At 53.4% G+C, this 28,000-nt stretch overlaps 1 protein-coding gene across 1 annotated transcript in view; it reads left to right on the forward strand.

Annotated features, from left to right (window-relative positions):
- The first annotated feature begins 2,320 nt into the window (after positions 1 to 2,320).
- ST8SIA5 (ST8 alpha-N-acetyl-neuraminide alpha-2,8-sialyltransferase 5) overlaps positions 2,321 to 28,000 on the forward strand; it is a 54,484-nt gene continuing 28,804 nt past the window's right edge. The window contains exons 1-2 of the mRNA XM_047086318.1: positions 2,321 to 2,451; positions 19,355 to 19,462. Coding sequence (XP_046942274.1) covers positions 2,321 to 2,451; positions 19,355 to 19,462 — 239 coding nt within the window. The remainder of the gene's footprint in view (positions 2,452 to 19,354; positions 19,463 to 28,000) is intronic.

Genomic DNA, 28,000 nt, shown 5'->3' on the forward strand with positions numbered 1-28,000 from the left:
CTTGATCTGTGTGCTGCTTACACGGGTGTGTTCAGCTCGTGAAATCTCAGCAAGCTGTGCATTTTTAGCATCGTTTAGATTTCTTATTTTAAAATAGATTCATTTTGTTTTTCCAAGGAACTGTGCATTAAAAGACAACTATCAGAGCGGGTACCTGATAGGGGTGGGGAACAAGCAGAAGAAAGGAAACAAGAGGGTCTTGCCTGGAGTGGTGATGGTACCTTACGAGCTGCACAGGTGAGGACCAACCAAGTGGAACATTCGTACTCCATCAGCTTGGACGGGTGCGCAGGACCCTCTGCCTCATTTGTGTGGCCTAGTGCAAAGCAAAGTGCAGCGTCTCCTAGTTCAAAAATTATTAAGAAGTTAAAGACGGCAAGAATGGAGCGTTGGGTGAGGGGTGAGGCAGTAGGGGAGGCCCTGGTCTGCATCCCAGGAAGCCTGTGTGGGAGAAAATGTCACATCTCCCATTCCAAAGACTTCCTGCTAGATGAGCTACTTTGGGCATCTAGAGCTTGGATCCTTTGGACTGTAAAGTGGGTTAGCTAGAGGCTGGGAGGCGCTAATTCAATTGATATGCGCAAGAGCAAGCACTTGTAAGACACCAAATAAATACAGGCGCGATTATAAGAATGGGCCATCTAAATGGTTATGCGTTATTTCTTTAATTGGTTAAAAAGCCTACCTATGACCTCATTGCTAAATATCTGGTACATAAACTCTTTACAGAGAGCACAGGGTCCGCTTCCACCTTGTCAATTAACACGCATTCCAAGTTATTGATGAATCCCCGATCACGAGATTTACCCCCGTGTTCCTTGCTCTTTCCGGCTGGAAGAACGAAGTAGCAAAGGGTAAGGCCGGAGCAGGGGAGTCCTCATCAAAGTTCTATTTGCTGGCTGCGATTGGAGTCAGTCCCGTCGAGAGCTGAGTCCTTGCCCTGACTCCAGAACCTCCCTAGCGGCTAGAGGGCCGTGAGAAGCGGCGCCCTGAAATCATCCAGCGAGGTGAACGCCGCTGGCACGTGACACCCCAGGCCTCGAGAGAGACTGCGGTGTCAGGATGGCAGGGCTGTCGCCCAGCCCGCAGGGCGGGGTGTCATTGGGAAAAGAGGAGCGCATTTAGGGGCTTGGATTTCTGAAGAGGCACGACTCTGGCATTGCATTTCTGTTTATTTTCCCTGGCGTGCACTCTGAAGCACAGACCTTTCCAGACTTACTGACTTACTAAAGCTTCTGGCGACCGTGGTACCCTAAGGCGGCTGCCTGCCTGACCTAGGCTTTACGAGCGGTTCTAAGGATGAGACAGGGTCCCTGTGTCTTGGTAACAACAAGGTCTTTGACGACCGGCCGCGGGCTGCAGCCTGGGGGGGGCGGGGGGAGGGAGGAGGCCTGTGGCCGGGGTGTAGAGCCTCGGAATTTTCTCCCGGCAGGAGCTGGGTGCCCGGAGCGCAGGCGGCAGCCCCGCAGGCCATCAGCATGCAGGAGCCGCGCGCGCCGTCCTTGAAGGGCTGCCCGCTGACCTTGCTCCGCTTTCTCCGGAGAAATCTCCCGGGCGCGAGGACGCGGCCACCGCGGTGACTCAGTGCCCCTGCGCGCCGCGAGCAAATGCTCCCTTCCAGCATGCCCAGCTCCGCCGCGGCTTCCCCTTCCTGCCCTCTTTTTTAATTCCACGATTCAAACCCGGCGTTTTCCGCTCCACCCCTCCCCCTCTCCACCGCCCTCCCGTCATTCGCCAGACTGTCCGGGTGTTTTGTCCCCCACCTCCCATCTGCAGAGCCGAAGGCCAACCTTCGCACTCCCTCGCTGCGGGCCGGGAGTCGGACGGGGCCCGCCGGGGCAGGGAGCCGCGCTGGGCGGCCGCTACCCGAGCCCGGCCGGAGGGGGCGGTGCGCCGCGCTCTTGGGTGCCCGGGCGGACGGCGCGCGGGCCCCGCTCCCCATTGGTCGTCACCTCGGCGGGAGGGGCCGCCCCGGGCCCGGGGCACCTGGAGTCGCCTCTCCGCAGGGAAATCGGCGGCTGCCCGGCACGGGCGCCCAGAGGTAAAGGCGTCCGGAGGGAAGGCCCGGGGCTGCGGCCGAGCTCTCCGCGGCCAGCCCTGCCCTGCCCGCCGCCCTGGCGCCGGCCACGCTCGGATGCCCCCTGTGCCCGCCCCGCCGGGCGGAAACTTTGCCTGGCCACGTCCCCTGCCCGCCTAACAGCGCCGAGAGGCTCCCGGTCGGCGGCGCGCCCTCCGGGGCCGCGAAGCCCCGCGCGTGATTGCGGGGCCCGCCAGGCGCCCGGCGCCCGCCGCGCCCCGCCGTGCGCGAGCGGCCGCCAGGATGCGCTACGCCGACCCCTCGGCGAACCGGGATTTGTTGGGGAACCGAACTTTACTCTTCATCTTCATCTGCGCCTTCGCCTTGGTGACCTTGCTGCAACAGATCTTGTATGGCAGAAACTACATCAAGAGGTAAGAAAGTCTGAGCGCGGGCGGGGGGTGCACGGAGCCCGCGGGCGAACCCCCGGGTGGCGGCCACAGAGTCGGCCCGGGTGTCCCCGGGCTGAGTGACGGTGGCTCCGCACTCGGCTTCCAGCACTGCCGCGTTAGGTTTGGGTCGTGGCTCTCCGAAGCGCATCTCATCTCCCAGCGGGAGGAGAGCGCCTGCCCAGCGTGGGCCAGAGGGGTGCGACAACTTTGTTCTCTTGTGACAATGGGGGGCAGGTTGGAATTCCGAGCCGCCGAGCTGCCGATAAATCCATCTGAATGCCCCGAGGAGCCACGGGGTCAGATCGGAGTCGTCCACATCTACAGTGCCGTGGCCATTTGGTTGGAGGGGAGGCTCCCAGGAGCGGAGGGCTCAAAACCCAATAGGATCACCCCGTGAATCCTGAACTTTTGTTAGGGCTTCCAGGTGGAAAGCATTCCCCCTCCCCGCAGGAGTGCAGGGTAAGGTGGGGAGTGAGAGGTGGGCGGGACGGTGCCACAGGGATAGGGAATTTTAATCACCCAGTAACCGCTGGGTGTGTGAAACTCACAACCCGATCCCTTCTGAGACAAATTGTTCTTTCTCCACCTTACACGGAAGGTCAGAGCTGCGGCAGAAGTTAGCTCTCCCCTCGTTGGCTCGCTTCCCACCCCACCCCGTCCACGCGCGAACTCCCGTTCAGAGAAAGAGAGCAGTGGGAGGGTGTCACGGCCTCGGTCGCTGTGTGTGCGAAATGCCAGCCGTTTCCTTCTGCGGGGGGGCGGGGGGGGGGGAGACGCTTCGGTTACTCTAGCTGGTTTCAGAGCTGCGGGAGAGCGCTGACCCTAGGATACTCCCACATCAGAGCCTCTTTTGGAAATAGCCTACCTCTCCTTCGGGCTGCAGGTCTTGGCTGCCGGTGCCTCCCCACATTCGCTCACTGCCCCTCCCCCCAGGCCGATGGGAAACAAGAGGCCTCTCCAGCTGCATACACGTCTTGTCTTCTCCAGACTTCCAAATATTAAAACGGTTGTTCTCTTTTCGTCGTTTGGGTTCCACATCAGTCACTTGTGCCTCTAGTTCGTGCCCCTGGTTTGGGTGAGGGTTGCTGCTGGGTTTCCTTCCAGAAGCAGGAAAGCCAGGCAGTTAGGCTATTTCCCCTTCCACGTCCCAGAGCTGGGGTGTCTGAGGTCCCTTGTCCAGGACGTTTGTGGACATTTGGCCTCTGCTCCTGACCTCCCCAGGCAGCACTGTTGCCTGGTTAAAAGCAGCTGCTGAGCTTTGCATGGTGCGGGGGGCTTTGAAGGACAGTTTCCGAGTTTCCTGGCTTGCCCGGGTTTGCCTCCGCTTCCGGCCACAGCTGCCCCTGCAAGATAACCCTACACAAGGGCCGCTGGGCCCCAAACGGCCTCCACCTGCACTTGCGACACAGCGGGGTGGCTCTGGGTTCCTGCACCCTGCTGGTACCTGCAGCACCACTGGGGCTGCTGGGATCCCTGCTGCCTTGTCAACAGTGGGAAAACATCAGCGCCCAGGGGAAACGCCAGCTCAACTACTAACTGGTTGCTCTGGCAAGCCCTCCCGGGTGTCGGTGTCGGGTGGGGGTGCTAGCTGCCTCCCATCCCTCCCTCACACAGAGATCCTGACTCCCTAAATCTCAGCTGCCACCTCCCAGGCTGCACTCCATCGACTTGGGCTCATCCAGTCAGGCAAACAGAACCTGCCCATGCCTGATCCTGGAAGGATGCTATGAGGGTCTGTGAAGATGATTCCGAGGTCCTGGTGTTCAGGGGCTTTGAGGTCTCTTTGGGGGAAACAAAAGGACCACAAAGGAGATAGATAAGTAGTCAGTGTTAATTAAATTGCCGGAGGAAGGAAGTTCCAGTGGACTGGAGTAGTTAGGGAAGACTGCCTGGAGGAGGTAGAAATTAAGCGGGGCCCTTGAAGGAAGCAGAAGATTTAGGTGGGTGTGTTCGGGGCATGGGGGGGGGGGGTGGGTGGGAAGGGGAAGTGCACATTCCAGAACTGAAGAGGGTGCGAGCAAAGGCGCCACACCCTTCTACATCTCCCGTGCCTGGACTACCCACCTACCTGTTTACCTGTCTTGTTTGTTACACATCTCATTGTGATGAACTGACCTGATGTGATTATTGGTCTGTGTCCTGTCTGGAAAACACTCCACACTTGAGTGTTCCCCAGACAGAGGTCTTGAGACAGCCTCATGAGAATCACTCACGGGGCCACTGAAATGCAGATTCTTGGGCTCAGAATCTGAGCCTCGGGGGATGGAGCCAGTACCTGCTTTTTTCATAGGCTCCCCAGCTGACTCGTAGCAAGCTCCGCCTGCCGCTCTAGATCCACAGTTCTCTGCGGGGAGAGGAGCGTTACCCCCAGGCAGTATCTGGGCACATTTTTGGTTGTCATACTGGGAGAGAGTGCTACTGGCACGTTAAGGGTAGGGGCCAGGGATGCTGCTAAAGATCTGACAGTGCATCACCTGCCTCCCACAAGAAGGCATCGCCCAGCCCCAACTACCAGTGCTGAAGTGGAGAAACCCTGCTCTAGACTGAAAGCCCCAGGAGGCAGGGATTCGCTCTGTTTTGTTCCCACCTGCACCCTGAGCACCAGATATGGTTGCCTGGCACACAGTAAGCTCTCGATAAATACTGGATAATGAAGAAATGATTGAAAGTGGTGTGTGTGCGCCCAGGGTAATCGGAAGACGCAGTGAAGAAATGGGTCCAGCTGGTAGAAGGGGGAGTGTGGACAAGGAGGACCAGATGTAACGTTGGGCGAGAAGCTTCAGTAGGTGCTTTGTGGATTGGGAAGGACAGTTTGAACTTGGTTCATTCAGTTGTAGGGAGCCACATGGGGTCTTTGAGTAGAGTAGTGATATGATAAAAGCCACTAGGAAGGAAGTTTATCTGGGCTTTGTAAGGAGAGGTTAGCAATGGGGAGAGACTGGGAGGCCATTGTCACAACCTGGTCAAAAGTGAGGAGAATCTGGTGTAGGGGCAGATCCCCTTTAGACCTCGGGGATTCCTGAAGGCTGCTGCCCTTTGCGTCTGGGCTGGGCTGGGTTGATGATGTATTCAGCAAAGCCTCCATTGTTTACCACCTCACAAAGAGCTCACGGGCACAAAGATAGCAGACTGTTTCAGTGAGAGTCAGGGACAGGTTTCACTAGAAGGGAGCGGGGGATGTGAGTGGATATGTGTTCTTTCTTTGGACGCCTGGCCTCTCAATGTGCTGTGCAGTGGTCACTTCTGGGAGTTCCCAGTCAGGACTCTGGGGACCCATCTTGCAAACACCTCTGGTGGTCAGGAGGGGAGAAGGGGGGCAGTGCAGAGGGCCCAGGGGACATAGTGTCTCTAAGGAGACTCTGTGGATTGGGAAGAAACAACATGAGACACAACTGCGAAGTTTGTCCTTGATGTTCTTGGCTTCCTCGTGTCTGTTCTTGGTTGAACAAGTACTTAGTGAAGATTTGCTGTACGCTAAACGGTGCACTAAATTCTGAGGACAGTGGTGTGCAAGACGAACACAGCCCAGGGGCTCTGGGGAGCGTGCAGTCTCTTGGGAAGACAGAAAGGCACATGATACACGCATAAGCCAAACTGGAGGTGTGAGCAAAGGACTCCAAAAATGAGTAGGGGGCCGTAGTGGATCAGGATGGTTTCAAGGTACATGGAGGCATATGAAGGGAGTCTGAAAGAGAAATGACTACAGGCATAGGGGGAGGTGGAAGGAAGGGGGATGAAACCCAGCTTGAATAAGGACTGCAAAGTGCAGAGGGAAGCGAAGTAATTCTGCACAACTAGAATGTCACAGCTGTATAGTGGGGGGTGGGGTGCAAGGTGAGGCAGGCAGGGCTTGATTATGGAGAGTCAAGTAGGAGATGTGTGAGAAAAGCATGTTTGGAGGAAGGAGGGTAACAGATTTGAGTCAGGATCTGTTAAGACACTGCAAGAGATCCACCTAGAGCAATCCTGCAGCTCCTTGGGAATGAGCTCCAGAACTGGGGCGGGGGTGGGGGGTGGAGAGCCAAGCTAGCAATGGAGATGGTGCAGTCACCATCAAAATCAGCATTTTCCCACCCTTAATCATTGTTATCCACAGTAAGAAATAGGCCAGAGATCTCGAACACACTCATATACACATCCATCTGAAACAAACATTTTGTGAAACAGTATTTGGCCTTATGATAAGAAATATGCTTTTGGGGCGCCTGGGTGCCTCAGTCAGTTAAGCGTCCGACTTCGGCTCAGGTCACGATCTCCCGGTTTGTGAGTTTAAGCCCCTCATCGGGCTCTGTGCTGACAGCTCAGAGCCTGGAGCCTGCTTCAGATGCTGTGTCTCCCTCTCTCTCTGTCCCTCCCCCACTCGTACTCTGTCTCTCAAAAATAAATAAACGTTAAAAATTAAAAAAAAAAAATGAAAGAAAGAAATACGCTTTGGGCGCCTGAATGGCTTAGTTGGTTGAGCATCCAACTTCGGCTCAGGTCATGATCTCACAGTGAGTTCAAGCCCCACCTCGGGTCTCGCTGCTGTCAGCACAGAGCCTGCTTCTGATCCTCTGTCTCCCTCTCTCTGCCATCCCTCCGCTTGTGCTCTCTCTCCCTCCCTCAAAAATAAACAGTTAAAAAAAAAAAGAAAAGAAAAGAAATATGCTTTAATATGTTTTATTCCACTTCACTTTAAAAAACAAATCCAGCCTTAAAAAGGAAGGGAAATCTGATGCACGCTACAGCGTGGATGAATCTTGAAGACGTTCTGCTAAAATAACCAGGCGCAAAATGACAAATATGGTATGTTTCCCCTACATGAGGCACCTGGCGTAGTCAATTCATAGACACGGAAAGTAGAATGGCAGTTGCTAGAGGCTGGAGGTGGGGTGGCAATTAGTGTCTAATGGGTACAGAGTTTCAGTTTGGGAAGATGAAAAAGTTTTGGAGATGGAGGGGGGTGATGGTTACCCAACAGATTGGGTACACTTAATACCCTTGAACTGTAGACTTAAAAATGGTCACAATGGTAAATTTCTGTTGCGTATATTTTACCACAATCCAAAAGCTTAAAAAATTCTAGGGGCAAACCACCCACACGATCTTACAACCTGTTGGTTTGAAACCCTTCGTTGGAAAAACACTGGTCCCTGTGATGAGGTTGGATGAGGTCACCCAGGAGAGAACAGAATGAAAGATGATGAAGGTCGGGGCACAAAGGAGAGCCTTGAGGTATGCCGGCACCTAAGGGTCTGGAGAGGAGAGCTGGCTCTGGAAACTGAGGCTGCATAGAGTAGAGGGGAACAGGTGTTAAGGAAACCAAGGGATACTGGTGCCAGGCAAGGAGCAGTCACCTGTGACACACACAGCAGAGGGATCAGGTAGGATACGGCCCACTTGGATTTGGGGAGGATGGGTGAAACAAAAGAAGGAGTTTCTAGAATCAGGGGCATGAAAATTGTACCCTCTTCCTTTAAGCCCTCCACTGCCTCCATGCTCCTTTGTTAGTGAAGCTTTTACTTCACATAAACTTGCATCCCTAGAGTGCTGGGGACTTCTAGGACTTACACCTTAACAGAGGGTCAGGGAAAGGGCAATAGTTGTTTTTGTTGTCGTTGTTGTTTCTTTTTTAGGTAGAAAGAAAGGTCATGGCAGATTTTTGTACAATCTGGTCTCAACCTGCCTTTTTTTTTTTCACTTTAATTTTTTAATTTTTATTTTTTTAAGGTTTATGTATTTTGAGAGAGGGAGGGAGGAGGGAGGGAGAGAGAGAGAGAGAATGAGAATGCAAGTGAGTGGCGGAGGGGCAGAGAGAAAGGGAGAGAGAATCCCAAGCAGGCTCTGCATTGTCAGTGCAGAGCCAGACTTGGGACTGGATCCTATGAACCCTGGGATCATGACCTGGACTGAAATCAAAAGTCAGACCCTTAACCGACTGAGCCACCCAGGCACCCCATAAAAACATAATTTTAAAAATTATATTTTCTAAGCACTTGTAGCTAGTATATAGAAATCAATTTGATTTTTTTGGTATAGTGATTATATAATCAGCAACCTGGATAATGTATACATAAGGACAATAATTTATCTGTAGAGTCTTCTGGAATTTCTACATAGACTTTTTCTCTTTTATCCCAACCCTATACCTTAATTAGTTTTCTTGTCTTATTGAGTTGGCTAGGACCTTTGCTGTAATGTCCAATAAAAATGTCATAGTGAATATCCTGGCCTTAATCCTCATTTTTTCCTTCTTTTTAAACTTTGTTTTTAAATAGCTTTATCAAAATATAATTTGCCCACTTAAAGTGTACAGTTAAATGACGTGGGGTATATTCACACCATTGTGTGCCCATCACCGCCATCAATGTTAGAATATTTTCATTACCCCAAAAAGAAACCCAGGACTCCTTAACCATCATGACCCCTAGTACTCTCATCCCTCCCAGCTGTAGGGATATATACACACTCTAGTGTATTTCCTGTCTCTATAGGTTTGTCTCTTCTGGGCATTTCATACAAATGGCATCATATGCTATGTGTCCAATATGACTGGCATCTTTCATTAAGCTTGATGTTTTCAAAGGCCATCCATGTTATAATATGCATCAAGTACTTCATTTCTTTTTGTTTATCTTTTTGTTGCTCAATAGGATTCCATTTATAAATAGGCCACATTTTGTCCGTTCTTCAGTGGTAGAGATTCAGTTCTTGTTTTTGCTGTTATGAATAATGCTGTGATGAGCATTTGTGTGCAGGTTTTTGTGTGGACATCCATTTCCATTTCTCTTGGGTATATACTGGCAAGTGCAATTTCTGGGTCATGTGGTAACGCTATGTTACGCCATTTGAGGAATTGCCAGACTCTTTTCCAAAGTGGTTACACCATTTTATACTCCCTCCAAGCAGTGCATGAGCACTCCAATTTTTCCACAGTTTTTAAAACACTCATTATTGTCTATCCTTTTGGTCATAGCCATCTCAATGGGTTTGAAGCGGTATTTTGTTGTGGGTTTGATTTCGTATTTCCTTGATGACTAATGATGTGGAACAGACTTTCAAGTACTTCCTGGCCAATTGTATATTTTCTTTGGAGAAATGTCTATTCAGATCCGTTGCCCATTTTCAAATTGGATGAGTTGTCCTTTTATGATTGTGAGAGTTCTTTGTAGATTCTAAATATAAGTCCCTTATCAAATATATAATTTCTAAAACATTTCTCTCATTCTGGGGGTTGACTTTTTTACTTCCTTTAAGCATGAAAGTTTTTAATTCTGGTGAATTCTGACTCATGTATATGTATTTTGCTGTTGGTCTCTTGTGCTTTAGATACCATATCTAAGAAGCCACTGCCCATGCCCGCTGACCAGCGTCACAAAGATTTACCCCTGTGTTTTCTTCTAAGAGTTTTATAATTTTAGCTCTTAGGTTGAAGTCTTTGCTCCACTTGAGTTGAGTTTTGTGTATGGTGTGACCAAATCTAACCTTAAGGGGAATGATGGTTCAAGTGTCTGCAGTGAGTATATCTGCTTAGTGTTTTGGTTTTTTTATAGATAAGCTCTAAGAGATTAAGACGACTCCGTTGTAGAATATGCCAACACATTTTGCTTACTTGTTTTATGTTATTTGGATATTCATTTTAGCAGATGATTTTTCTACCTTGGTTGGGTGATATATGGATTTTTTTTTTTTTGCCTTCAATCTTTTGATGTGATAAATTCCATTAGTAGATGTTAAACTTATAATTTTAGGGATAAACCCAGCTTGTTGATAGTGTATTATTTATTTTCTGTGACGTGAGATTTTGTTGAGTAAAATTTTTATTTAAGATATTGTATCTTATGTTATTGAATGCTACTGGCGTGTAATTTTCGCTTATAATGCTGCCTTTGTCTTGTCTTAAAACCAGTCTTGTGAAAGGAGTTGGGGGATATTCCCTCTTCATTCTGTGGAATGATTTATGCAGGTTTGAGATCATCTGTTCTTTGAAAGCTTGGTAGAACTCGCCTGCACAGCCATCCACACCTAATGTTTTCCTTGTGGGAAGGCCATAAGTTACTAATTCCATTCCTTTAATGGTTAAAGATGATTTGGGTTTTCTATTTTTTCCGTCACACAGGAGCAGAGGTTGGGTCTACTTTGTCCTGCCTTTCGTGGAGGAAACTCCCCTGTACGCTCTCTTCCCTCCAGCCTTGCTCTCTCCTGTGTCAGGAGGGTGCAGATCTGGGCTGCCTGCATGTGGCTGGTGCAGGCCTGAGACCTGAGGATATGAAACTGGGTCAAGGAAAAGCACAGCCTGACTCTGTGCTGTATCTGAAGTGTGTGTTTGAAGCCTCTCCTCGAGGAGCCACCCCTCCTTCTGTTCGGCTGCCCTGAGAAGCAGGCGCAGCCCAGGAGATGGGACCATAGGGGCTGGAGGGTCTACCCAGGGGCTGGTTCTGGAGGGGAAGGGTGCCTAGTGGGGACCTGGTGGAGATGGACGGTCCCCCAGAGAGGAGAAGGATGCCGAGCTGACTGCCACCAGGGTGTGTGCCGTGCCCGCAGAATGACCTTATCATTTCTCTGGTCAGAGCAAGCTTGTCTTGAGCACCTGCTGCAGGGCTGGGACTCGGGTGAGGCAAGCCAGGCACCCAGGGGACAGAACTCATGGAGGCCTCCCTCTTTGGGGTCCACCCTGCCCTTGCACGAGCCTGGGATCAGGGGCTGCCTGCAATTTTGCACCCCGGGAGCCTTGCTTGCCTCAGTGCAGTCCCGCGTCTGACCTGCTGTGTGCCCCTTCCGCTCTTGGTCGTGGTGTCAGCTCCCCGTCCCTTCCCCAGAGGTCCCCCAGAGGCACAGTGCTGTTCTCTCACTCTTCTCCCTACCCCTCTCTCTTGCCAGTTCTTTTCTTTTTGACATCTGTACTTTTTCAGGGAAATTTTACCTCTTAGAGGACTTGGCATCTCTTCTTTGACTTATCCAGGCCCACTCCTCATCTAAGACCCTCTCATCCAAAACATCTCTAGTTTAGCCCTTCACCCTGTGTGTAAGGACCCCCGCCCCTTCCCCACCACACACAGCGGAAGGATTCATTAGCTAATGATATTATTAACATTCCTTAAGGGTTTATGAGCCAGGCTCTGACCTTAGGAGATAATCCTAAAGGAGGATTATTTCATTTAATCCTTACAGCAGTCCTGCTAAATAGAGACAGTCATCCTCATTTAATACTCAGAGAGGGTGAGTAACTTATATGAGGTCACAAAGCCTGTAAGACCCTTAAAAGAGGTGTTTTTTTTTTTAATTTTAATGTTTATTTATTTTTGATAGAGGGAGACACAGAATCTGAAGCAGGCTCCAGGCTCTGAGCTGTCAGCACAGAGCCCAACGTGGGGCTCAAACTCACGAACTGTGAGATCATGACCTGAGCCGAAGTCAGACACTTAACTGACTGAGCCACCCAGGTGCCCCTAAAAGAGATGTTTTACCCATCTCCCAATTCCCAGGACCCAGCACAGTGCCTGACATTGATCATTGAATGAATGGATACATACAAAGGGAACCTCTAAACTTTTCCTAAAAACAGACAAACGTCAACTAAATGTGCACTCGGCTTTGAACCAGGGGGAGGAGGGGATGTTACCGAAGACTTATGAGATATGATACATGTTCTTAAGGAACTTACAGCACACTTAAAGAGACAGACATCAAAAATATGTAAACTGTATAAATAAGCCTGTAACTGTGTGGCATAGACGACAAATTTCATAGGTTTCAAAGGTGAGAGCAGTTGGGATGATGAGTAGCCGGGTGGGACCTGATGTGGGCTTTGGAGAGCCAGTGCGCTCCAAGGGGGTGATTCAGGGGGCAGGCTGGGGTGTTGAGGCTGCAGGAGCAGGTGATGGAAACCACCGAAGGCTTTTGAATTTCTTTTATTCCCTAGTGCTCTGTGAGCCGGGGGGGGGGGGGGGGGGGAGCCTCTCTGGTCTCTGCTGAGTCCTCTGCAGTGTGAGTGGATGGCCAAGAGGGCTGCTCTCTCTCTCCCGGCTCTGATGAGGTGGGCCGGCCCTTCCGGACAGAGGCTTGGGCCGGGCTTTGCCAATCCTGTTTGCAAGGGGCCCACGGGTCCTGCAGAGCCCCTGGATGGTGGGGGATGGAAACGAGGCTGGTCAGCCAGGAGATGGCGTGTGGGACACCGCACAGCGAGGGTGCCAAGCTTATTGGGAGAATGAAATGCATCCGTGCTCACCCCAGCCTGAGAGTGTATGCGATTTGTGCTGCTTCTGTTGAGTCTCTGAGCAAAGGAACCTAAGCCTCCGCCTCCACCCCCCCCCAACCCCAGCTCACCATTCTTCCCCCTCCATTCTTCCCCAGCCCATCAGGCTGAGGATCAGTATTTCTGGGATCACCACTGCTGTTTCCCCAGAAATAAACCACAACCTTCCAAAAGAAGGCTTAAAGGAGGCGGGACTCTCCTTTAAGAGAAAAAGAGTGTTTTCTCTTTCTTCCCTGTCAGGCTGGGCTGCTGTCCTGACACAGGTTCATGACTCTGGGTCCAGTGCATGTAGAGCTGATGTTCCCACAGCTCCCACCCAGTGCCCTCCAGCTGGTGGGGTGGGGGCATTCTGCACATCCAGTCTCACTCAGCCTCGCCTTGGGTTGGTTGATTAAGTGCTTGCCTTCTCGCTTCATTCGTTCATTCGTTCGTTCGTTCATTCATTCATTAGTTTGTTCGTTCATTCAGCAAGCATAACTTCCATGCCCTTTCTATACCAGACCTTTGGTGTCCAATATAATAGCCACTAGCCACGTGTGGCTGTGGAACACCGGAAATGAGACAGATCTAAACTGAGGTGTGTTGTGTGTAAGTATAAAATACACGCTAGATTTCAAAGACATAATATGAAAAAAGATGTAACATATCCCACTAATTTTTAAATTGATTATATGTTGAAATGACAATTTTTTGATATATTAGATTAAATACAAATATATTGTTAAAATTTATTTCACTTTTTTTTTTTTTTACTTCGTAGAAACCTTTTTATTTTGAGAATTGTAGACTCACATACAGGTGTAAGAAATAGTCCGGAGAGAATCTGTATACCCTACTCCTGTTTCTCCAGATGGTAACATCTTGCAAAATTATAGTACCGATGTCACAACCAGGAAATTAACATTGATACAATCCATCAACCTTATTCAGACTTCACTGGTTTTACACACCACTCATTTGTGTGTCCGTGTGTAGTCACTTCTATGGAATTTTATTAGGTGTTTTTATTGTGGCTAGCAGAACATTCTAGATTATGCATGTGGCTCCTGGTGTATTTCTGTTGGATTGTTTGGCTCGAGTTTCTGGTTGCCGAGATGTAGCAAACAGGTTCCCTTTCAAGGAGCTCATAGGGGGAGAGGGACCAACTACTCATGAAAAGTTCACAAACTCTGTTACATACTAAGGACCAAGTGGGCTGGGGTTCCAGGACAGAGAGACTCCTGTGGCCTCAGTCCTTGTGGAAACCTGTGTCTTCAATGGATAAAGGAGACTACCGGTTTGAAACAGGGTGGGGGCTCCAGTCCTCCCCACCTGGCTCCCTCTTCCTCACCCCTACCCTCCACCACGTCCCCTCCCTCCTCTGCAGAGTCTCACGGGGTACCCCAGTGCTCCACAGAGCCAAGCTTGGGAATCACTGGACGAGGCTGAGGATTTGAGGGGAGTCTTGAAGAAAGAGGAAGGTCTTGCCCTAGAGGATCAGAGAAGCAACCCTAGTCGGGTCTGGGGGAGCCGCTGTAACAAAGTACCACAAACTGGGTGGCTCCAACCGAAAGTTCTGGAGGCTGGAAGTCTACGATGAAGGTGTCAGCAGGGCTGGTTCCTTCTGTGAGCTGTGAGGGGGAACCCGTTCCATGCCTGTCCCGTAGCTTCTGCGGCTTTGCCTGTCGTCTTTGGCCTTCGTCGGCTTATAGGGTCTCCCCCTTCATCTTCACATGGCGTCCCCCCTCTGCGTACGTGTCGCTGTCCGAATTTCCTTTTTTTATATGGGGGCCCACCCTACTCCAGTATGACCTCATCCTAATTTAACTAATACCATCTGTGATTCCCAAGTAAGGTCACCTTCACCGGTAGTGGGGGTCAGGACTTCAACATACGAATTTTGGAGGGACAGGATACAACCCGGAGCGGGAGCCAAGGCTGGTGCAGGAATGAAATGACTGGAGAAGTTCAGCCAGACGGGGTTCCCCAGGTTTGGGAGAAGAGTGTGGGCTGCTGACCCCGGAGACACGCGCACACACAGGATCTGGGACACGTCATCAGAGGGAAAAGACAGAATTAGCGGGAGCTCTCAGAGCGGTTGGACTAAATGCATGGATGAGTGTTTGAGGGGACCCGCCCCCGATGTCTACATCACCCTTCTGCCTTCCAAGGAGCCAGGGGTCCCCACTCTGCTCACTGTGGTGTGCCATTTGGGCCCGGAGTGCCAGAGGACAGCAGGAAGGCTGTGTGTGTGCCCGCAGCTCCTCTCTCACCCCGTGCTCCACTTGCCGCAGCCCCTCTTGGAAGGGAGGTCTGGAACAGCGGCCCAGAGAACGCTGGATGTTTGGATGTCGGCTGAGGGGCCCAGGCTCTTCCGTGGTCTGTAGATTGGGGGTGGCAAGGTGGTCTCAGGACTGTGCCTGGAGCTTGTCTGGTTTCACTCTCTCTGGACCCCTCCCCTGGCTGGGTGTCTACATGTGCACCTCCCCTGCCCCTGCCCTAGCACTGTCAGTGCTCGGACAGCCCCGGGCCCTGGCCCAGCAGCTCCTTAGCCAGAAGCCTCGGCAAAGCCACGGACGGCCGTTAAATCCAGGAGGCTCTATCTGCTCCCTGGGACCCTGGGTCCCAGGCCTGGGGGCTCTCAAGGAGACCTCTGCAGTGCCTCAGGGGAGGACAGTCCCCCACTCCTCTGCTCCTCCCTCAGGAAGCTCCCACTACAACAGCTTTTCTGTTGCCCCAACTGGGTGAACCCTGGGGATGAATCCACTTCCCTTGCCCTCCTGAGGTTCTTCTGAGGGGGATGTTACCACCCGGCCCTTCACAGAGAAGTAGTGAGTCACTGGTGAGTCAGGAGCGGGGACAGGCGAGGGAGCACGGGGAACCTGGCAGTTAGGCCCATTAATCCCACTGAAAAGGCTTCCCAGCTGGCAGGCGTTTCTGCCCTGATCGGGGTGGGAAGGTCCAGGCACCTTCTCGGAGAGGCCTTTTCTGACCAGTTCCTTCTGTGGACCCGGAGCTGGGGGAGGCCTGGGGGGCCTTAGCGCTTGCAGACTCCTGGTGGCCCAGCTGAGCTCTTGGCTCCTCAGAAGATGACATTGGTCTCACCTCCCTCTCAGATGGTTTTGAGGGACCAGAAAGGTGGCGCTGTTTCTCTGAACGGATGCCCCATCACCTGCCGCCTGCCCTGTCTCACGCGGGGTCACTCTTGCCAGCCCCAGGAGAAGCCATCACCTCCGGCCTCGGGGCCCCTGCAGGTGTTGGCGCTCTCCTGGAACATCCTTCCTCCGGACCCACCTGCTGCCTCATCACCCACTTCCTGTCCTGCCCCATATCGCCTTCTCAGAGACGCCCTGACCCGAAACTCCTTACCCCCTCGCCGCCCTTTATTTATTCCACGGCACCTTTCACCCTCTGACACACTGCACGTCGATGACCTGTTAGCTTATTGTCGTCGTATCCGTCTCTCTCTGGTCGAGGTCCCTCCCTCTGGGGCAGGGCTTTTGTCTTTACTTTGTTCATTGTTGAATCCGAGCCCCCAGCCTGGCAGGGCTGTTCGATAAACATAGAATAATATAATAAATATTTGGAATGTGTCTATGTATGTAATAAAATAAAAATAAAATAGCGTGAAGACAAAGGAAAGGTCTCCTCAGTCAGCTGTGAGGGACAACACAAGCGATTTGCTGGTTAATAATGGAAAAGTGGTTGTCCATTTCATTTCACAAACTTGGTGCGAAAGAGCTCATTTCCTTTTTTTTTGTTGTTTTTTTTTCTTTTAATTAAACCTTATCCAGGGGCGCCTGGGTGGCTCACCTGGTTGAGCGTCCGACTTCGGCTCAGGTCATAATCTCACGGTTCGTGAGTTCGAGCCCCGCACTGGGCTCGCTGCTGTCAGCCCAGACCCCGCTCAGATCCTCTGTCCGCCTCTCTCTGACTCTCCCCTGCTCACATTCTCTCTCTCAAAAATGAATAAACATTTATTTCAAAAAAAGAAAAAGCCCACCTTATCCACCAGCTGGTGGGTAACTGAGTCTATCATCATGGAGGTGCCTTCCTTTTACCCCCCGCCCCCACCCCAGGGTTTGTGCGGAACAAACAGTTGGGGGCTCCCTAGCCACCCCAGCCTCGATCAGTCTGCGCACTGCTTTCTGGAGGCTTTTGGAGCCCTGGGTGCAGCTTCCTGGGGTGCCCCAAGCAGTGGGCTTTCTGAGGCCCTGCTGTCTGTCTAGAGGGGGATGTGGTGGGGAAACCCCGGGCCTCCTGGACTTGAAGCATCTTCTGCCAGCCACCCCTCCTAGACCTGGGGGACCCCCTCCCCTCCTGGTGCAGCTCAGTTTCTTCAGGGGGCTGGGAAGCTTTCAGCCTTCACAACCCACAAGGCCCTAAAGAGGATAAAAAAGCCCAGCTCCCTTCTTGGAGCGGGGGAGGGAATAAATAATTCAGCAGATTATCCTCCCACGAAAGTTACATACTGATGTTTTCTGAATGACTTTCTTCTTTTATGGGTTTTTTTTTTTTTTTTTTTTCACATAGAGCGAACTCAAGGTTACCCTTGGCAATAATAGCAGGTCAGGCATGTGGATTCCTACCGCACACTCCATCAGTGGGCGAGTGGGCTGAAAGAGGGTAGTCATGGGCTCCGGAAGGGCAGGGTGCTCCCCTGGGCTCCCCGGAGGGGGTGCTGTTGTGGTGGTGAACTTGTGCACTGTGCATGAGGCAAAAGGCTGAGGGGGCTGACCCAGCCCCCGGGACGGAAGACCCTGACGCGTGCTGTGTGCGGCCGGCTCCCGGGACGGGATCCAGAACTTCGGTGGCACAAGGACTAGACTGAGAGTCGGGACTCCTGAGTTCCAGGTCTAGCTTTGCCACCCGCTGGCTGAGAGGTAATTTCTCACCCAGTGCCTCAGTTTCCTCAGCTGTGATGGATGATGCACACTGTCTCCCTTATGCACGGGGGCTTCTGGCGGGGGGTCCCCCAGACGGCATCCAGCAAGCAACATGGCGTATTTGGTCCGCACAGTGTTTCCACCTTGAATTCATGGGCGGCACTTAAATATTGGGGCGCCCTAGACTCCCAAGGAGGGAGCAGGGTGGGCATGGAGGAGACAGCTTAACTCTGTGATGCTCTGGTCCGGGGCTCTGGAGACATCCGAGACAGCTCCCCTCGCCCGAAAGATGGGAACAGAATTCTGAAGATTTGCCGAAGGTCACCGGGCTCATTAGTGGCCGATCCAGGTTGACCAGACGGCAGCTCAGACAACCATCGCTGTCCTGTTCCTGTAGCTTAGAGACTATGTATTTTAAGGGTTTTTATTAAAAGTTTTGTTTCTTCTTTCATTTATCTCTTTTCCCCTGAGTCTCCCCCCTTTTTGCTGTTTGTTTTGTTCTCTGACTTTGAAGTTCAAGCTTTTCTCACAACGCCTGTTCATATTTAAGGGCAAGCCAGTCTCCAGAAGGTTCATTGGAGCCCTGTGAGGAGGGCATTGTCTTGGGACAGTGGTTCTCAGCTGGGAGGATTTTGCCTTGGCGGCGCGGGAGACATTTGTGATCGTCCCAACGGGAGGGTGGAAGATGAGGTGCTCCTGGAATCTAGAAGGTAGACACTGGGGGTGCAGCTCATCCCCACCCCCAATGTACAGGACAGTCCCACACCACAGAATGACCCAGCCCCAAATGACAGCAGCACCAGGTTGAGAGGCCCTGTGCTAGGGCGATCGGGTGACCCAAGCCCTATTTTTCCATGCCCCCCCCCACTCCTTTTTTTGACCTGGTCTGGTTCCCTCCGCAAACCCACCGTAGCCACCGGTGGGGCGGGGTGTGGGGCAGGTGGGTTTCAGATTAGCTTGTCCGTGAATGAGGAGAACTGAGGCACTTCCGTGGGTCAGCTCCCCGCGGCGCGGCCTCCTGACAGCCGTGGGGTGGGCAGGCCGATGCCACAGCGTCCATAGGCGCCTCATATGAACCTAGGTCCCCGGCCTTTCAGTCCCATTCCGCGCTCCTGCCTTCAGGGGCCCCGGCCCCCCGGTTTCAGAGCCTTCTTGAGTTGTGCACGGGGAAGAGATGCGCTCCTCATAAACGGGGCTCCACTCTCTCAGGTCTGAGGGAGTTAGTTACCCATCTGCTTTCATCTTGCGCGGTGCTGCGGCTGGCCTCTCCTGTCACCTCTCCATGCTCGCGGCCTTGTCCGTTCCTTTGCTATCATTTCAGTCAGGGTTGGGCAGGCAGCGGAAATAACCAGGTGTGTTGACCAGGAGAGCCAGACTTCATTAAAAGCTTTGCAGCGTGCCTGACTCCCGAGGACGGCAAAGTGCTGGCAGGCGGGAGGAGCTCTTCTGGTAGAAGTCTCTAGAAGGTGGGGGTGGAGGGACGCACCACACAGGAGGTAGGAGAGCTCTATGACCTTGACCTCGCCAAGGCTCAGTTTCCCTGTGTATCCAGCACGTAACCTCAGCTCTGCAGGCAGAGGTGAAAGGGGGGGTGGTGCTGGATGTAAGTGAGCGGAGCTGTGGTTTGTTACCGTCAGTCATCCTCGTGGGTAGACGTCACCTCTGTCTCCAGCGAGTGCGTGGTCAAGGCGATGTGTCACTTGGTACAACAGAAAGTGGCTCTGTGGTAGATGGGTTTAACCCGGCATGTGGGCCTTGAGTACCGACTGCCTCGTTTTCTTGCCAGAAGCCTCCAGTTTGGTTGGCAGAGTGGCGACCAGCTGGCCAATTGGACGGGGCTCTTTAATGTCACGGACGACCCAGCAGTGCAGAGCGGCAGTGACTCCAGCTCCAGGTACAGACCCCCGGCGAGTGACCAGGGAGGGGGGAAGCCCATCCTGAGGTGACCTCGTAGCCCCTGCCCCATGCTCCGCCCCAGAGCTACCCTCAGGGAAGAAGCAGGCCCTAAGCTTACTGCCTTTTGGCATCGGCCTTGTCTCCTTTGCCGTGAGGGGTGAGGGCTAGACCCAACCACAAGGTAGGGACTCACTGGCCCCTCTCTGACTGGAGCTGGAAGGGGTGCGGAGTCTGGGTCTCGAGCTTTCATTTGAGGTGGGGGCTTCGGCTCCGTCCCTCCCACAAGGATTTCGGATGTCTGCCTGCAAGCGTGAGCAGGTGTGTGGGTGGCCTCAGGGCTGGGTGTTGGGCGTGGGTTCGGGTCCTCTGACATCCCACTGGGCAGGTGTTTCCTACTGTGCCCCCAGGCGGGGCTGACCTTGACTGGGGAAGAGCCATTCCCATCAAGATGGTGCTGACATTTGACATTCATACGGTCACATGGATATTTCTTCTTGCTCTGCTGCCGTGTTTGGAGTTCAATCAGTAATGAAGGGCACTCTGTATGTTCCGGAGTTCAGTGTTTGTTGAATCCTCAGGTGGGGCACGCTCATTGCAGGGAAGGCGTCGTGGGGAATTCTTCCAGACTGGCAGAACTCTCTCTGCTCAGAGCTGGGTGTGGCTGGAACCCGCCAGCTAAGGGTTTCCAGGGGCCAATTAAGTCGTTTGGTCCCTTCATTTTTGCATTTCTAAGTGAGTGCTAACTCTCGGGTCTGTTTCCCTGGAAAGAGGCCTGAGTTTTGTTGTTGTTCATTTTGACATCAGAACATTAAATGGACCCCACAGAGAAGAAGTAGTGTGTTTTTCAGGGACAACCCCCCCCCCATATGTGTGATTTTGTTCAATGCTCTGAAAAAGTAAAAAAGTGGTGCCAGTGTCAGAAAAACATCAGTCGGGGCAGTGTCCACAGACAGGCCTTAGGACGTGGGGTAGTCTCGGGGACCTGGTCTTATCCTGGCCTTTACGAATACGGTTCTTTCCATATATGAGTGGTAGGAGCCCTGGCCGGCTGCTGGGCCCCTGGGCTGTCACCCGGTGAGAGCAGGGAGTCCAGACTTGCCCCTTCCAAGCACTGAGCCCCCAGTGTTGGTCTTTCCGTTTCCTTTTGTGACTCGCTCGCCTGGATGGCGGGCGGTCTAGGTGTCCACCTTCCTGGGAAGGACTCTGAAGAACCCCCTGGGAGAGGTTTGGCTAGAAGGTGCTAATGAACTGAGCTAGATGGCACAGGCATTTCCGGGGGGAGGGGAGACTCCAGCAAGAGTTCTGTTTCCTCCTTTTCCGGTTGCTTGTAACAGCCTTTCTCTCTCCTCCTTTCTCTGCATTTTGTTGCTAATTTCTCTGCCTCCCTGCCCCACCTCCTCTCCCCTCCCTTTCTTCCTGCCACACTTTCTCGGTCCCCATTTCCTGCTTCCCTCCCACCTCCTTTCTTAACTACTCCCCCTCCCAGTGACCCAGGCCAGCCTCCCCTCCCCTTTCACCCAGGATCCCCCAGGGTCAGGGTCACTGCTGGCCTCTTCCATTTGGCTTTGGAACTAAGGCACCCTTTGTTCCACATCCTCCCCAGCTAGCTGAGTTGATTTCCTCCTGGAGGGCTGCCATTTGACCCAGAGCCCCCTTGGTCATGGAATAAATGTGATGACCACACATCCCAACTTCTTCTGGGACAATCCCAGGGTCAGATCCCAATTTCTGGTTGACCCCGCAAAGTAGCTACTACGTATGTGAGAAACCACAATACGTACAGTTCCCGTGTGTCGGAAATAATGGTTAATGTAATTAGAACTGCACTATACGTTGGAGCTTCTGCCCTTCTGCCGTCCTTAAATTGGTAGGACAGCTCTTGGCAGGAGATTTGCAGGGCTTGGGGAGGGAGCTCACGCTGCTGTGGAAAGTGCTCTTCCGGGTGAAAACACATCACCTCAGTGAACAGCCCTCCACGCATGGAACGTGTGCTGTGCCTCGTGGTATTATTCACCTAGTGAGTAATTCAGTGCGTATGCCATATTTTGCTCGCTATAGTTGTGTGGTGTGTCGGAGTGTGGTGAAGTGTGTTATTTATTATTAACACGGTTGGAAGGGAAAGTCAGGAGTTACCATATATAACCAGAGGACAAGAAGAGGCAAAAAAAAAAAAAAAAAAAAAGCGAATGACTCATAAATTGTATATTCAACCAGGAGCCCAGGAGAAGGAGCAGGTCCAAGCGATCGGTCTGGAAAGCTCCAAATAAGACCACACAGAAAACCCAGGCCAGATAGAGCTCCTAATGGCTGTGGTCAAGTGTTGTCCAAGGAGAAGACCGGGGAAGGCCAGGCCGAATTGGAAAGTGTGTGAGTCGTAAAATATATATCGACATATAGCTTTATTAATTCAAGTGCAGGTCTAAAAGTGTCCAATAGGAGTCCTTAGGGGAACTGCTTTAGGGAGCCGATAGGGATAATTTTTAATCAGCAAATGCTGCTATGTAAGTGGGGTGCTTTGAACAAGCAGGAAGATCTTAGAAGACAGTTCTCATCACGTTCCAGTTACGTGTTTATGTTTCTGTCTCCCTCACTAGACAGTGATTGTGCTTCTCCACCTCTGAATTCTCAGCAGCCAGTGTGTAAGTAGAAGGGGCTCAGTAAACGTTAGTTGAATTACGAAATGAATTAAGCAGGCACGTAGTCAAGGCTATTGGTAAAAAAGCACACTTAGATGTCAGTGTGGCCGAATTCTCCCTTAGAGATCTATTCCTTTGAATCAGTCTGTCTCTGGTACTGGCTTTGAAAATTAATCCCCAGAGGGGCCACACTTTGAATCACAAACTCATTCACAGTGTGGAATGATCTGAGAAGAGCAGGTGGTAGGGAAGTCTGGGCATTCTGGGCAGCCGGGTGGGGAAAGGGAGGCTGTTGGGGGGGAGAGGGGCGGCTAAGAAGTAGAGAAGGCAGTGAAGGCAGGTTGTGTACTTGTGCAGTAACTGACTGAGAAGCCCTCCCAAACACCTCCCACAGAGCATCGTGGCAATTGTGGGACGCGGATGAGGGAGAGCTCTTGTCCTCCACGGCCAGCTCAGTGCTTTGAGCCACCTCGCCCGGCCCAGCCGCCTGCCTTCCCCGTGACCACCCAGAGGGCCGGGGAGGCAGCAGCGCCCTTGGCGGTCACGGTCCTGCAGGGTGGGCGGTTTTGCTTCCGCTGCCTCCGCGTGTCCCAGGGAAAGGACCGGGTCAGAGGGGCTGAGGGCCGCTGGGGCAGGAGTCAGTCCTACAGGTGCTGACTGTCAGCCAGGCCTGCGGCCGCAGCATTAAACGGCTTGGCTCAGCTGCTGCCAGCTGGACCCCAGCCCCACATCAATTCCTTATCATCCTGCCAGTATCCACCTCCCACCCCACCTCCTCCCTGAAGCTTTCCTGGATAGCCTCTCTATATTCTATAAGAAGTATCTGCACAGAGGAATGCTTCTATCATTTCACGCCAGAGAACTCTCCAGCAAGTGCACGTACACAGTTCTGTGTTTGTTCAGGTATCCCCCAAATCCCAAGAACGGTGCGTGCATCTCCAGGGCCCTCCAGACCCACCAGCTTCAGACACAGCCCACAGGTGCCCTGACTGGCCGGCCTCATCCCCCCTTCTCCCAGAGTCTGCACCGCCCTGGCCCTCCTGGTCTGGGTGTTACGGCAAGAGCCAGTGTGCAAAGACGACTCCAGGAACTTTTCTCTCTGATGTCTACAGCAGAGCTGGCCCCAGGCCACTGCCCATCCAAGCTGCCCGTTCCTGGGACAGCATTCTTCCTGTGCTGCTGGGCTTCCAGGTTGGGGTGCAGGGGACCCTCCCAAGTGCAGGGGACCTCCCAAGTGGTGGTGGGGGGGGGAGGGTAGCACCAGCCACGGGACGAAAGAGCAAAAGCCCCCAAACTGACGCGACGAGAGACTCTGTTCCGCAGAAGAGCGAGCCACCTGAGTGTCCAGGGCCCGGGCCAGAGCCCTTCGCTCTGGGGTGAGGTCTGTGTGCGTGTCCAGCACGGCCTCTGCAGTCCAGGGTTTGGGGTTGTCATTTTTCAGAGCTGGCATTCAATTTCGCATTGCGTTATGCTGTATTCGGCTATTCCCTAATTGTTTCAAGACAGTGTGTAATCAGGTACTACATTTGCGAGGCACGGATGGTGGGTGTGCCAAGAGCTCAGTGTGGAAGTCGGAGGTGCTTCCGTGAGGGGCAGAATCGGGCTTGGATCCTGACAGGCGATGCCCACGGCCAAGTGCTCCGGGGGCTGACGGGGTGCCCGGCGCTGTGCCGGGCGCCTGCCCCCCATCCTGCATTTCATCCCCCTCTGCCGTGTTTGAGGCGGGTACTGTCATTGCCCTCATTTTACAGATGAGGAAACCGAGGCCCTGCAAGTGATGGGGGATGGAGCTGGTCACACCATGTACCGTGTGACTCCAGACTCCCCGGACTGACAGCCCGTGCTAGACGGAGGGATTGTTCTTTCTGGACTGTGGACAGGTCAACCCGGGTAGGGTCGGGTGTTCGGGTACCTCTCTAGGGTCTCTCAACCGCCCCCCTCCCCGCCATCTCTTTGCCGCCTTTTATCCTCTGTGTCTTTCCCCCACCCCCTTTGTGGTTAGTGCTTTCTTGACTGTTACCCCTGACAAATGCTTCCTTCTACCTGCTCCTGGAGGCTCCACATTTCAAAGAGGAGCCCTTGGGGGCAAGATTAGCCCGAGGGAGGGGCGCCTGGGTGGCTCAGTCGGTTAAGCGTCCGACTTCGGCTCAGGTCATGATCTCGCCATCCGTGGGTTCGAGCCCCACGTCGGGCTCTGTGCTGACAGCTCAGAGCCCGGAGCCTGTTTCAGATTCTGTGTCTCTTTCTTTCTCTGACCCTCCCCTGTTCATGCTCTCTCTCTCTCTGTCTCAAAAATAAGTAAACGTTAAAAAAAAAAAAATTTAAGATTAGCCCGAGGGAAAGAATGTTCGTGCACTGCGCCCTACACACCTGACTCGTGAGTGCAGTCTGGTTTAGCATCAGCCTTTCCGGTCAATTTTTAAGGCTGTGAGAAAAGACAAAAAAATAAATAAAAAGACGGCCGGAGTTCTCTCGGGCTCCATCCAGCTGGGAAGAATTTGGAGAATCAGGTTTGGCAGAATGTTCTGGGCTGGGTGCTGGAAAAGCAAAACAAAGATGGTGCAGCTTTCGCATCTCCTCCCACATACCTGACGTGGACCTCTGGTGGCCAACAGGCAGGAGGCTGTCTGTGGAGGCCAGGTCGTTGGCGTCCTGGGACCCATCAAGTGGTGGTGTCCCGTGTGGTAAAGTCCCCCTGGTCCTCGAGCTTTGTGGCCCTTGGTTGAGTCTGAATGGAGTCTCCTGGGCAGATGACCACTTGGGTGCATGGGTCTGTGCCCCAGTTCCCTCATCCGTTGAACTGTCACCTTGTTCAGGCACAGTGGTGGGGTCCCCCGAGAGGACCTTCTGGGTGGATCCGGGCCCCAGCTTCATCCTGACTCATGGCTGAGTATGAGGACTTTCTCTCTGAGCCTTGGTGTCCAGATCAGATGATCGAAGGTGCCTGCCAGGGCCTCCCCCAGGTCTGCTCCCAGAATGGCAAGTAAAAGGGGAGTGGGGTCAGGCTGGAGGACCAAGCATGCACCCGTGATCAGCAGTTTAGGGGGCTCCCGGATAGGAAGGCGCCCGAGGCCATCCCAGTTTCACACTCCACGTAGCCATGCACACAGCCTGCACCTGCTAGGTTGATGGCCATAAAGACTGTGCTGGGGCGGGGGTGATGGGGCGATGGGGCTCACAGAGGCTGTCCTCCCGCGCAGGCCTCCTTGTACAGATGTAAACCTTCCCCCCGTCACCCTCCACCGGGGCTCCTACAGAGCACTCGGGTCTCTTCCTTCTTCCTCTGGCGGGTCCCTCACACGCAACTGACTGTCCCTCCCAGTTCTGCAGGCTGCATGTTCGAGATCAGGAGGAGAGCACAGTTCAGGGTCAGATGCGAGCCCACCCTGCCTGGTACATCGTCATCTTGCTGTGCCCTCGCCTGGTGGGAAGAGGGTGAGAGAGCTCTGTAGGGTCCCTTTTATAAAGGCACCGATGCCATGCGTGAGAGCTGCGCCCTCATGACCTAATGGCCCTCCAGTGATCCCGCCTCCTAATGCCATCACATTGGGGGGTTAGGTTTCAGCACGTGAGTTTGGGGGGGGCACACATCTTCAGCCCGTGGCACTCACTCTGCTCGTCACGCAGACTCCCGCGGTGACCGTGTCCAGCACCTCCCACTTCCGTCCTCACCTCAAGCCATGCCAAGTGGGGCGTCTGCCTCCCGGCTCCCCTGAATCTGCGCTGGTCAAGGTCACTGATGACCGTCTGGTTGCTAGGGCAGCAGGACCTCATCCATCCTCCTCTTCCTTGGCCTCCATTAGCTCTGGACAGAGCCGACCCTTCTGTCCTGGAAATGTTCTCTGCTCTTGACTTCTGTGGCATTGGGCGTTCCGGGTTTTCCTTCTTCCCACAGACTTCCCTTCTCAGTCTCCTTCCGTGGCCCCTTCTCCCCTGCCACCATCTGAATGTCGGAGCTGACTGCACGCGCCCCTCTGTGCTCTGCCCTCCTCTGAGATCTCACTTCGTCCTTTGTGCCTTGACCCTGGAACATGTATCTCTAACCCTGGCCTCTGCACTGCACTGCTGACTACCTACTTACGATGTCCTCCCGAATGTCTGAGAGTCCCAGCAGCCTTACCGTAGCCCAGGGGCTTCGGACTTCCGCCCACGCTGTTTATCTTCATCGTTCCCTCCTCTCGAAATGGCTCTGTGATGCAACCAGTTGTCCAAGCGAAACTCCTAGGAGTTACCGTTGATTTCTCTCTCTGTCGCTGCGTAGATCTTGTCATCAGCTTATCCTTAACCCATTTCCTGCTCTGTCGCCTTCTCCCACGTCTTAGCTGCCACTCTGTGCAATCCCCCCTCTTCTCAGGCGGCAACAGTCCCGTCTCCCTGTCTGCTGTCGCTTTACAGTGCGTCCTCCCTGCAGCGGCCAGAGGGAACTTTTCCATCAGACCGTGCGATTCCTCTGCTTCAACGCCCGGCTGTATCGAGGGGCCCACAGGCCCAGCCTGACCTGGTGCCGCTCGCCTCTCTGGCCTCATGTCCTCTGCCTGTCCACCCCACCGCCCCCACTGCCCTGTCCCTGCAGCCCGCTGGCTTTTTCCATCCGCGGGGTGTTTGTGTTTATTCGCCCTTCCCTGTCTGCAATGCTCTTCCTGCGCTCCTGCTGAGGGCTCCATTTCTGTTTGTTCAGAGAGGCCTTCCTTGACCTCTTACCAGCCTTCCAGGGACCCTCCAGCCCCCTATCCTGTTTTACTTTTATAGAGCTCATTACTACTTGGCACTATGTTGCATTAATATTTCATTTGTCTCCTCTCGTGGAAGTCCAGGAGGGCGGGGGGCGGGGATTGTATCTGGCTTGGTCGTCAGTGCATCCTGGCCTGAAACTGTGCCTGGCGTGTAGCAATGGATCAGTAAATCTTCGGTGAGTGAAAGAGGAGAAGAGCCATCCATCGAGGGGAGTTGCACAAAGTCCAGTTTACTAAGGACTGAGCTGGGGAGCGTGCCGGGGGCTGTAGGCACGTTCGAGGCAGAACACAGAAGGCTGCCAGGAAGCCGGCCTCTGATGTGCAAGCAGGTAGCAGCCAGGAAAGACACAGTGAGGAAGAGCGTTCCCGAGAGAGACACCCCTCCAGTGAGAAAAGAGGACCGATTCACGCCCCTGGTGCCGGGAGGGAGAGAAGGACCCCCCCCGAAGGGAGCAGAGGTGGCCAGCTGGGGTGGGGAGGGGAGGGGAAGTACGAGGAGGCCAGTAGGTCTCAGCGTTTAGCTTGGGCCCCCGGGGCATGGTGGTGAGGCGCAGAGGGGCAGTAGGGCGGTGTCTGCTCGTTTAGACGAGTGGAAGTGTGCCGGGTGATTGGGCCGGATTTTAGAGGGGAGCTTTCCAGGGCTCCCTGGTGCAGCGCAGAAAGTAAGGCTCCCACGCGTGCACTCTTGCGTGGACTGTCTGCACACTGGGTGTGGGGCCCTGCAGACCCACAGGGCGGGGGTGGGGGGGGGTGGAAAGGAGGAGTGGCAACAGGCTTTTGCCCCTGACCCCCCAGCCCCCACTGCATGCCAGGAACGACCCTCCAGGGAAGCTCGCGCCGACAGCGGATGGATCACGGGACTATCGAGGGTTGTATTCAGAACATCAGGCTTTCTTAGCTCTCCGTTCTGATCCTTCAACCCCCTCTGCAGATCCCCACGGATGGATGAGGAAATGGTGGCCCAGGGAGAGCCAGCGTCCAGCCAGGGGGCCGAGTCAGGTCTCTCTACCACCCGGGGAGGGGGGAGTGTCTCCTCTGGGCAGCTGTGACCTGCAGTTGACAGCCCAGCTCTTCTTGGTTCTCTCTGCACCTATTTGAGAAGACGCCACAGTCCTCTGAATTGTCAGGCTGCAGTTTCCAGACTCTGGTTTCTGTGCGTTTGCTCTG

The sequence above is a fragment of the Lynx rufus genome, unplaced genomic scaffold, assembly GCF_022079265.1.
Source record: "Lynx rufus isolate CCGP_SWC_20201006 ecotype Redwood Valley unplaced genomic scaffold, mLynRuf1.p SCAF_20, whole genome shotgun sequence".
NCBI classification, from domain to species: domain Eukaryota; kingdom Metazoa; phylum Chordata; class Mammalia; order Carnivora; family Felidae; genus Lynx; species Lynx rufus.